We start from the raw sequence: 11792 nt of genomic DNA on the forward strand, positions 1-11792 counted from the left end.
TAGGTAGGTTTTTAGAGTAGACTGCCTAGACAGGTGGGCCTAGCGGGCCTTTCTCAGAGAGCTCACAGTATGTACGACCCCCATGCACCATACAATACCAAACATTTATAGCCTGTAACATCTATTACAAAAACCAGCTGACCAGAAGGAAGAGAAGCTTTCCCCAACAATAAAGCAAAAACTAATTTCTTTCAACAAATTTAGCATAAAAACTCACTAACAATATTTTCCAAAGAGGAAATATTTTAACCTCCAAAAACTTGAAAATGTCTTTGTTGTGTTTATGTTTAGATCCATTGGAGCTACATCCCTGAAAACAAATGCCATCACCAGTGCAGGCACCAAAGCCTCTCTTAACACCCTTCCTTCTCTAAGACAGGGGCGAGTTATTGACTTACCTCTAGAGGATCCCAGGCGAGACAGTGAGGAACGTCTAAAAGAGGGGTAGCCAAAGTAGCTGATGTCCTCAGAGAACATGGCATCAGCATCAATAATCACGCTGGGATGGGCAGAGTGAATGTCTGCATCCAACAAGGACATCAGGTCCTCTGCATGGGACATAGACAATATGATGTTAAGTTTCAGAAATATTTACAAAAATAACAGATGATCTAGGATCTATAAATCCTAGATCATATTTTATTAATTTATTTTTATTAATTTATTATAATTAAAGTCAATCCTTTTGAAACAACTCGGGATGTCACGATACAAACAATGAAGTATTCGGTACAGATACCATGAAGTTTCCATGATTCTCGATACCCTTTTTGATACACCAAAAAAAAAAATGAAAACAAAACCACAAATCCCATTCACTTCAGCATCCTCAAAAATCATTCAAACCAAATATTTGGGGTGATCTAGGAGACTTGGGTCGACATTTTAAAGCAGTCCGAACGTGAAGTACTGCTCAATCCTTCCTGACTCTGCTCTCCCTTTCTCACACATTGAGAGACGCATATGAAAACTCAGACTGGGTAAAATCTGAAATTGGTCTTCATGAACAGAAAAGTGTATATTTGCATATAAAGCGGCAAAACGAGATCTGATCAGAAATGGTCATAAGTTCAGGACACATTTTCAAGCTGTCCATGTGTGATCAGATCTTTCAGGCTGAAAGTTAATACCAGGTCTGAACATGTTTTTTACCTCCAGGGAGGTAGGACTCGCTGGCCGTGTCATCTCCATCATCTCCATCTTCATCATCCCGACTCAGCAGGTTGTTGACAGCAAGGTTGACATCCAGGTTGGTCCTCTGTAGCTCCCTAATGATCACACTCCTGGACTTCCCCTGAAGGACTACTTGGGCCTATAGAAAAGTGGCATGGCAAAAGTTAAATATATTTTACTTATACAAATTTTTGGCTAAATATTAGTGAGTAAATGTGTTATTGTATGGATAATTTATATAACTAAAAGGTGATAGAAAATGGTTGCATTAATTTTCTAATTGTAACATGAAAAAGGTGTAAACACTGAGTATTCTATACCTGAGTAATGAGCTCTTCAGGGATGACAGAAGCTGGTATAACTGGCTGTGGCTGGCTGCCCAGAAGCCCCGAGCCACGATCCCTTCCCGTACGGATCACCCTGGTCTGTCGGCGGGAATCGCGAGCCGCTGTTGACGACCTGCCCGACGTGCCGCCACCTCCTCCTGCTCCTCCGCCCCCTCCACCTCCACTGCTTCCACCTCCTGCTCCACCTCCCCCTGCTCCAACACCACTTCCACCTCCTCCACTGCCTCCATTTACACCAGAGCTCCAGCGACTCCTGTTACATACAATGCAAGGCCGTGGTCAGACACAACTGCCAAAAAATACCATCTGGCTTACAGAGCAGACTAAAAACAAACACATCTGGATACATAAGGATTCAGCCTTTGTGACAGAAGAGACAGGGCTGAAAAGGTTTTGCATCAGCAACACCTACAAAAGATGAAGAAATTATCAAGTGGCCTTTTTTTCTCATTTAAAGCTAGTGTGGGAGAAAGGCTTCGATATAACATGAATATAAATCAAATATAAATACAATGCTCATGATTTTATTTTGTTTCCATTCAACATTAAATCTTTAAGGTTGCAGGCTTAGAGGGTTATTCTGCAGCTCTTTCAGTTCTGCACAACTTCATTAAAAGGAGCGTCAACGCATTTTGTTGAAATCAAGGCTTCAGTGGTCAATCATGCAAGAGCACACAGAAAACTACATACTGCAATTTTAGCACTGTTGGTGATGTATGCCATTTGGTGGACACTTTCATCTATTACATTTTATGGCAACCCTAAGTGCTATGCTCTAAACACAGATTTAATAGGACCATTTGTCTCGGTCAACCCTGCCAGAACTTACCCAAGGGTGTTGCCTGCCAGTCTGCCCAGTGTGTCAGAACCAGACAGGAACCAGGGCGGATCACTAGTCCTGCCTGGCCTGGAGCTCCTTCCTGTCCCTGAACCACTGCTCAACTTTGAACTGGAAACAAAAGATGGGAGATCAGTTACAAATTGAAGAGAGCCCCAGAAGGACCTGGGTTAACAGAAACCAAATTTACCCCAGGCATTTGTCAAATTATACCCCTTGGTTCAGGATTCATATTTCTTTTAATATTAATTCCATGAAACAGGATGGGTATTTTGGAGACTAGCATGGCAACACCCCATGGGAATCAGAATTGGCTGCAACTCGTTCCTCCTTTAAGACTTTCCTTCTTTTTTTTTTAAGTTCTTGGGTTTGTGGGCCTGCGACTGCTTGCTCCTACTTTACGATTTCTTAAACTGGGATATCTTATAAGTTTAACCAAAAGTGACTATGGTTAAATTCTGAATTTCATTTAACAGGGACTATAATGAGACTAAATGTCAATTTTCCAACAAAATAATACAATCACATTTAGTACAATACTGTTACATCATACAATTGAATACAGTCAGTCAATTACATCATTACTACAGAGACCCAGAAAAAAGCAATTTCACAAACTGACATGAACCAATGCTTCAATTCAAAGTCGATCTGCCATACTCTTTTTCAACTGGCTACCCAGCAACCCGAAACTGTGGTGATTGAAAGGAGATTACAATTTGAAGCTTTTCTTCTTCTTCTTCCTCAGCATGGACCAAAACATTAGCTGTGCTGAAAGGTTTGGAGCAGGCAGCTTCTCAGTTTGTAACAGCCTATTTCAGATGCATATCTAACACCTAGTGTGGCCTTGAAAAGTATGAAATCATTGTTGGTTGTGTTCTGATGGCAGGACATCGTCAACCATCAATGAACCATTCACCAAAAATAAAAAAAGCTGATAGTCAACAAAATTGTACCCAAAAAATTACCTTTCAGAAAGGAAACATGGAAAGAAGCACACATTTGAGCCATGAAAGCAACTGATTTTCAGTTCCACAAACAAAAATCGTGTTACTGTCATGCTGCTGAGTGGTGTCACAAGCATTTTTGTATTGAAAATGTCCCCTTTAGTGCAATGTAACATTGATGGGGGTGGAGGCAGAATAAAAGACTTTTGGAGAAAAGACCTGTGGGGAATTCATATTTATGTTACACTCTTGATAAATGAAAAACTTTGAGGCAAAGAGTGAGCATTATTCTAGAAGTGAAAGCATGTCAGAGTGATTCATACTCACACGGCACAAGTGCCAAATGGAATTCAAATCACAGAAATCACCATCAGTAGGCCTGAACATTCTCAGTGCATTGTGAACTAGACATCCCCAAAAGCCATCTGTGTCTCAACTCAATGACCAAAGCTAAAGCAGTTGCCGGGACAGATCCCTTCATATGCGAGTCCCTCACCCATCACTGCCATCCGGTTTGCTGAGCTCCAGGCGATCAGGCTGGACAGCAAAGCTGATTCTACACACACGTCCATCCTGAAAGAGTAGCAATTACATTTTTAGTGGCATAATTGAAAACTCCATAAGAGTGGGGGGTGGGGGTGAGGGGATCATACTGTCATGTTGAGGGCAATGTATCAGATCAAGGATTGAAGCCTATATTAAGTGAGACATAAAAACTTACATTATCTCTATATAAATAAATAAACACTTAAAACACACAAGTTTAAGGCCTTGTCTATAATACTGTGGATATTTTCCCCTACATTTAAAAAAGATCTCCAACCCACACAACCTGCGTTTCACAAAGAAGTGTCCAGACAAGAAACACAAATACGACACTCAAAAAAGTAAGCCAAAAAAAGACCCAGAAAAAAGCAATTTCACAAACTGACATGAACCAATGCTTCAATTCAAAGTCGATCTGCCATACTCTGTTTCAACTGGCTACCCAGCAACCCGAAACTGTGGTGATTGAAAGGAGATTACAATTTGAAGCTTTTCTTCTTCTTCTTCTTCATCAGCATGGACCAAAACATTAGCTGTGCTGAAAGGTTTGGAGCAGGCAGCTTCTCAGTTTGTAACAGCCTATTTCAGACGCATATCTAACACCTAGTGTGGCCTTGAAAAGTATGAAATCATTGTTGGATGTTGTTCTGATGGCAGGACATCGTCAACTATCAATGAACCATTCACCAAAAATAAAAAAAGCTGATAGTCAACAAAATTGTACCCAAAACATTACCTTTCAGAAAGGAAACATGGAAAGAAGCACACATTTGAGCCATGAAAGCAACTGATTTTCAGTTCCACAAACAAAAATCGTGTTACTGTCATGCTGCTGAATGGTGTCACAAGCATTTTTGTATTGAAAATGTCCCCTTTAGTGCAATACGTGCAATACATTTTTAGTGGCATAATTGAAAACTCCATAAGAGTGGGGGGTGGGGGTGAGGGGATCACACTGTCATGTTGAGGGCAATGTATCAGATCAAGGATTGAAACCTATATTAAGTGAGACATAAAAACTTACATTATCTCTATATAAATAAATAAACACTTAAAACACACAAGTTTAAGGCCTCGTCTATAATACTGTGGATATTTTCCCCTACATTTAAAAAAGATCTCCAACCCACACAACCTGCGTTTTACAAAGAAGTGTCCAGGCAAGAAACACAAATACGACACTCAAAAAAGTAAGCCGGGGCCAGTAGGTAGCTATAAAGTCTACAAAAATTATCCAGTGATCCAAGAATATTGTAATATTGGGCGAAGCAAATGTATATACATTCTTGTTGTTTTAATTCTTTTAGTTTCTTAACCCTAACCCAATTACACAAAGCAACCACTGATGTGTGCAAAGCTATGACATAATTGTTTCCCAAACATATATAGAAACCGAAACAGAAGGAAATCTGCAATTAGGAAGGTGTATGTAAAAAACACAGTTTTAGTGACTTAAAACGTTGTTTGCATGTGGACATGAGGCCCAAACACAGAAAGAAAAGTTTGGTTTGCAAAATATCCACAATATCGGGGACTAGGTGCAAGTCTATCAGCAAATGAGGGATCTACACAGCAAAACATTTATCATTAAAGGTGCGGCATACTGGAAGATATAACTTAGGTTACAACCAAATTATATTAGACATTAATGAACTATTGTGAGAGGGGCTTATTAATGCACAGTTGCATAAAGCAACAACACTTCCTGAACACAGTGCCATCTACATGAACCAGTTGAATGATGTTTCGGTCAAAGCAAACAACATGAGGTAAATTACTACATGCCTCTTCAGCCTGTCAACAGCCCTGTTTAAACTGGATTATTCTAACTGGGGTGATGTCCTGGATATAACCAACACATCCTATCCATCTACCTATGTCCACAACTAACAGTTAGCAACTAAAAGAAAGGCAGGTTACCTGTTGTTTTTATAGTTTAAGCCAGAGGTTCTCTGAATATAGTGACCCAGTAAGAATACAAATCTGCCTATTATATTATATACTAGGGATGAGCGAGTACAGCATTATCTGTATCTGTATCTGTTAACCATATGAATTATCTGTATCCGTATCCGTACTCTGAGTGGGCGGGGCCTAACCCGGAAGTGGGTGGGTGTGTGTGTGTGTGTGAGTGTGTGTTTGAGTGAGTAAGAGAGAGACAGAGAGAGAGGGGGAGTGTGTGTGTGTGTAGCTTAATTTGTAATATTTTTTATACCACTACTACCTAGAATGTGTCAGACACTCAGTGCGTGAAGTAAAATAAAACTGGTTAGAGCCAACTGACGGTTTAAAAAAAAAAAAAAAAAAAAAAACTCCAACGACTGGCAGAGAGAGGGAGGGAGAGAGAGAGAGAGAGAGAGAGAGTGAGAGAGCGTAGCCAGACGCTAGAGAGTAGTCAGACACTTAATGCGTGAAGTAAAAAAAAAAAAACTGTTTAAAAAAAAAAAAAAAAAAAAATCTCCGACAGGCAGAGACGCAACACGAGTCGCTTTCTACCAGCACCACGTCTGAACGAACCCACGTTTAACAGAACTCTACTGGTTAATAAGTAAGTACAAAATGAAATAAAAACAAACTTCAAGCTGAAGAAACCCTAAACGTTAACCGAAAAGACCCGCAAACCTGAGTGACTGAGAGAGACAGAGAGCTGTTCTGTGAGTGAGTGAGCAGAGCGGTGTGTGAAGGGGAGGAGCGCTGTGACGCTGTGTGAGGATTTTCATTCAGTCCGAGCACAGATAATGACTCGTATTACTCGTATAATACTCGTGCTCGGCAAAAGTGCTTTATCCGTACCGGATACTCGTTTCAGCCGAGTATCCGGCTCATCTCTATTATATACTATTTATTTATTTAAATTGGACATCAGATAATAATCATATACTCCAGGTCCCTTACTGATTCATGCTGTAATGTCATATAGTATTACCTCAAGGAGAAATCCGGCATGGTTTGGACCAACAACGCACTGCTTCAGGGGGGCTTGCTCCAGCAAACTAAGGTGTGGATGACTGTATTGGAAAATAAACAAACAAGCAAAAACACAGTAGATAATGTTTAAAACATGATACTGTTTACAAGTTCACATTGTACAAAGCAGAATATAATAACAATGTTGACACACGCTTACCTGTTATAGCTGTATTTGTTGAGTTTTTCCGAGACTTCACGGAGCCTGATAAGAAGATGAAGACAAAAATACAAATAAGAACCATTTAAAAACTAATTGTAATTAGTAATTTATTCTATGTTATTTAAAAACACATTGCTGACATGAACCACAAGCTTCACAAAATATTTTTACAGAAATGAATATTGAAATTATTTTTACTCATGTGCACCTTTTCAGTCATATTGGTTCAAGGCTACACTGAGCTATAATGATAACATCATTGACCAAAAAAAAATGTATGCTTCAAAAGTATTTCCAAAGCAAAAAAGAAATGATCGACAGACTAACAATTTTCTGCTCAATCATTGGGTGTCTCACTGCGATGCACCTTGTAGGGTTACGCCGACAAACAATGCCCAAAGCCGACAGTCAGGCTATAGTTCCCTTTACCAACTCTTAGCAAAAGTTTGCAAGACAGGTCTGCACTGTCTACCAAATAGTGAGTCAAGATAAACAGAGTGCTTAATTCCACAACAGATAAAACAGGATGTGGCTCTTTTGTCCTTTGTGGAAAAACACAAAACAAGGGATCTGAAATTCAAAATGAAACTTTAAAAAAACCTGTCATATGAGTATTTTTGTAAGTATTTAATATTGCTTAACACCTAGGATGATGTTGAGGAAAAATTATATCATATATAATTTCATATGATTTGATTTTTAGTTCTGTACATCCATTAGCTTCTTGCCTCATCAACAACCAACCCAACTTTCCCTATTCTTTTACAGATTAATGAATCAATCACAAGTGATGCCTGCTCATCTTTTCCGTAGATTAATTCCATCTGCCAGATACCTAACACTGCCCATTTAGAAAACAAATAGGACTTTTACTTCTGGAACCTAATATAAATATCTCCGGAGTAAATATGATATTGCCAGTCTCAAGACTGCCATTACAACATTAGTGTCTATACTGTTTACATACAATGAATAATGTTCTGAAAACTATAAATTTGAAGGATAGCTGTGAACTTTTAGTATAATCGTTTACTTGTTCTTGTTTTGCAAATTGCTTGGCTACTGGTGTTCACTGGAAATCTTCAGCATAAACAATGAAGGTAAGCTAACATTTAAAGTGGTTCCTGCAAAATAATCTTTCACAGTTATAGCTAATACAGAACAACAATCTCCTTTATGACAAACTGTAGGTTTACATTTGATGTAACACAATTCATGCTTTACAGTGTTGAGGTATTGCAGTTATCTGATTGTGATTAATCCACATACAGTAGCTGATCTAAGATGTATTGTATCCTGATTTTGTGTTGTGACTAGTCTTCACAAACCAGGAAAATCATTTTGGCCTATGCTATCATCTTAAATATATAGTTCTGCAAAATGTTGCTTCCACATGTGGTCATGAGAAACAGAAGTACTGATGTATCTGTTGTCATGAATGCAATGATTTAATTGTAAATGACAGGTGAACAAATGCTATCACTTATATATTATTCACTTGTTAATGCCAGGTCAAACAATTTAAATACTACAATTATTGCACATGAATGCACAAGAACTAAAGACAACCTTTTAACTTAAAGTACTTTCTCTTTCCTCAGAAACAGTGTATGAGATGCAAATGTTACCAAGTAATGGCATTAGCCTTTACCCTTTTTTATTTCAGATAAACTACATAACTGCTTTGACAACTGCAAGTTCCTTCATGGGGAAGGGGGAGGAGGGCCTCCCAGCAGCACATGGTGACTGTAGCATGCAAAATAGCATGCATGCCTGAGGATGAAACAACCATGACCTCTTCAAGGAACCAATGGACCGTACCAGCAAGATGTCTGAGCGGCATTTTTTATAAGACATGTAACCAGTGGAGTAAACTGAGCTTTCCTTGCATTTAGTCAAAGGCAGGTACCCCAGAGTAGGACAACACACCAACCTGCAAAAGGTTGAGCCTATATCTCAAGGTCAATATAAAAACAATACAACTTCTCAGCCTCTTTGTGTGTAAGTAGACCAGCTCATTAATCAGTTTAATTTCAAATGGATATAAATAGGTTTACCATAAATCACACTGCCAAAATACAGGTCAAACACAATTTAATGAAAGTTTCTCCCAACACCTACTGTGTAATAATAATCTGTTCAGTTTGGACGTTACCAAATGAAAGCACATTAAAGGCTGCGTGATGCATGCCAGAAGCATGTCACTAGTCACAATATTAGGTACAGTCTAAATGTACTGCCTGTGTATGCTGTAAGTTACTTTGTGAGTGGGTAACAATGAATATAATCCAAATGAGTGATTATATGAACCTAGGATCCATCGTGTACACTTTGAACAGCCATGACTTGACTCCATATTAAAGTCGTTAACGGGATTATTCAGAATGCAATGTTAGCTAAGTGTACATCACTTAATATTTCACATTTATCTCAGTGCGTACAATTAAAAACAGACAAACGATGTAACATACGGTGACATTAGCAAGCAAATCGTTAGACTTAACACATAAGAAACTGTGTCAAAAAACAACCTGGGATGCAAATATTTAGCATAGTCGAGAGCGTGGTAGCGAATTAGGCTGTTAGCATTAGCAGCTAGCAATCGGTTAGCTGTCGTTAGCTACTTCATTGATCGTGATACACAACGAGACGCCCGCAAAACAAACACTGACATACGTCAAATGGCTGTACGTGTAATGTGTTCACAAAAGCCCGCATTTGTTCTAATAACGTTGTATTTTACGACCCTTATTTCCCCCTCTTTTCCCATCCCCCAATCCGCATTGTCTATCTCAACTTTGACTGGGAGCCAATCCTTCCAGAGAACCAAGGAAACAGCCTGCTAGTTTTAGCTAGTCGTAAATTAGCAAGTTGAAGGGCTAGCTGCTAGCACTGGAGCGAGTGTTTAGGTAGCAGCAAGCTAACGAGGATTGTTCAAGATGCCGGGCCTTGTTTCAACCCTGGGGGGGTCATTTAATTAAACCGAACCCGAATCCAGACGCATGACAATGTGAACGTCGATCATCAATACAGTTTCACTCGGCTATACCAAGCTTAACACACACATATCGATTTACATTCTTCTTTTCCACGGGCCGCAATGAAATACCTGTCATTGAGCTGATCCTCGGTCCCGGGCAACGGGTGAACCACGAAGTGTATAGATGTCATGGGGTCAATCAAAAATCACACACAAACGTGTGGACGATGTGGAAAATATTTCTCTATCAATTAGTGTATATATGTGGATTCATAGGCGTCGTTTAATGGCGAAAACCCTCGAGTTGCGATCCTAGCCTCCTCACCCACACGCCGCCATCTTAACTCTACCAAGCTTCTTCTCCTGTGTGTTGATTAGTACACATGTAAGCGCTCCGCTGGTTGGAGCTCGAGCACAAACAGGAAATGTGTTAAATTGGATGGGATTGGCCTCGAGAAGAAAGGCAACACTAATGTAATCTCAAAGACCCCGTGACATGCCGAAGTCTTTGTTTTCACCCCCATTCCTGTGAAGCATCTCTTCGGTTATTTTCACTATCCAGCACCTGCAGTAATTTGCAGGTTTATTACTGCACTATAAGGACAGTTGTCTCTTCATACGCTAAGACAATAGAATACAAAAAATTAAACCAAGACGATTTCAAAGTACAAGCTTAATTTATCATTAAGGGTTTTTCAGATTGAAGACTTCTAGGTTTGTAAAGTTACAAACCAGTGCAGTATATATTTACACACGCTATTTCACCGCATTTCATTCGCATTTTTATAGTATTATTCTGTGACCCCTATATAATGACTTTGTTATATTTTTTACATTTCTTTTGTAGCTACAGCATATTGTATATAACAGTATATTTCATGTTATCTGGTTATAGTAAATCTTAATTTTTTGACTACATATAATATATATATATGAGATTATCGTAACCATTGTATTTGCTATTAGTATAGTTTATTTTATTCTTTTGATTTGCCATTACATTTAAATTACGTTTTATTTTATCTATTGACTTTGGTTTTATATTTATATTTGTTATAATTTGTTGTCTTTGATTTTAAATGATATTGTATTATTTACTTATTGTCCTTAATGCTTTGCATTCTTGTTTCTATTTGTCCTTATGGTGAGGCACTTTGTAACAGCTGATTTGAAAGGTGTCATATACAATTATTATTATTATTAGAAGTAGTAGTAGTCATAGTAGTAGAAATACAATTTAAATACAATTGTTGTGCATCTATGCCATGATGCACAACAATGGCTTTTGACCAAATAATGTGTGTAATGAGTGTACAAAAAAAAAAAAAAAACATTCTGTGACCCTTAGATTAATATGGGGCCAAATCTTTAGAGAGCAATGTGGCTATCCGTGTCACATAATTATTTTAATTTTGGGAAGTTCACAATTCAAGTTGGGCCACCTACTATGAAAAACTCTGGAAGTAAAATATGCTCCCCTACTCATACAAATACACTTACTTCACATATATTCATTTTATTTAATATTCCCCACTTCTTCACACTGTAAAATGTTGCTTCTTTTGTACTTTGATCTGCCTATGTTAGATGTTATCATGTTAATTAATTTAATATTCCCCATTCCTTCACCCTGTAAAGTGCTGCTTCACTTGACTATGTTATATGTTACGATGTTATGTTATATGTTATGTTACATAGTATGTTATTTTTCTATTTTGTAAAGTCGTCTACTGCGTAGATGTTGCCTGCCATGTCACAAGAATTCCACTGCTCCGATGACGCTGTCATTGGTGCATGTGACAATAAACTTTGATTTGATTTGATTTGATTT

The 11792-nt window shown here is 38.4% G+C and overlaps 1 protein-coding gene across 7 annotated transcripts in view; it reads right to left on the reverse strand.

Moving 5' to 3' along the window:
* Positions 1-10308, reverse strand: part of ubr5 (ubiquitin protein ligase E3 component n-recognin 5) — a 41211-nt gene extending 30903 nt beyond the window's left edge. For 4 of the 7 annotated variants that reach the window (XM_062398450.1, XM_062398453.1, XM_062398451.1 and 1 more), the window contains exons 1-8: positions 10091-10307; positions 6979-7023; positions 6778-6859; positions 3802-3878; positions 2350-2469; positions 1494-1773; positions 1153-1312; positions 399-548 (exon numbers count right to left, since the gene is read on the reverse strand). In XM_062398450.1, coding sequence (XP_062254434.1) covers positions 399-548; positions 1153-1312; positions 1494-1773; positions 2350-2469; positions 3802-3878; positions 6778-6859; positions 6979-7023; positions 10091-10152 — 976 coding nt within the window. In that variant the 5' untranslated portion in view covers positions 10153-10307. Of the gene's footprint in view, positions 1-398; positions 549-1152; positions 1313-1493; positions 1774-2349; positions 2470-3801; positions 3879-6777; positions 6860-6978; positions 7024-10090 lie in introns of all 7 variants that reach the window. The other 3 variants (XM_062398454.1, XM_062398452.1, XM_062398449.1) reach the window with 1 other exon arrangement.
* Between the last annotated feature and the right edge of the window lie 1484 nt (positions 10309-11792).

This window comes from Platichthys flesus, chromosome 11, assembly GCF_949316205.1.
Source record: "Platichthys flesus chromosome 11, fPlaFle2.1, whole genome shotgun sequence".
Lineage (NCBI taxonomy): Eukaryota > Metazoa > Chordata > Actinopteri > Pleuronectiformes > Pleuronectidae > Platichthys > Platichthys flesus.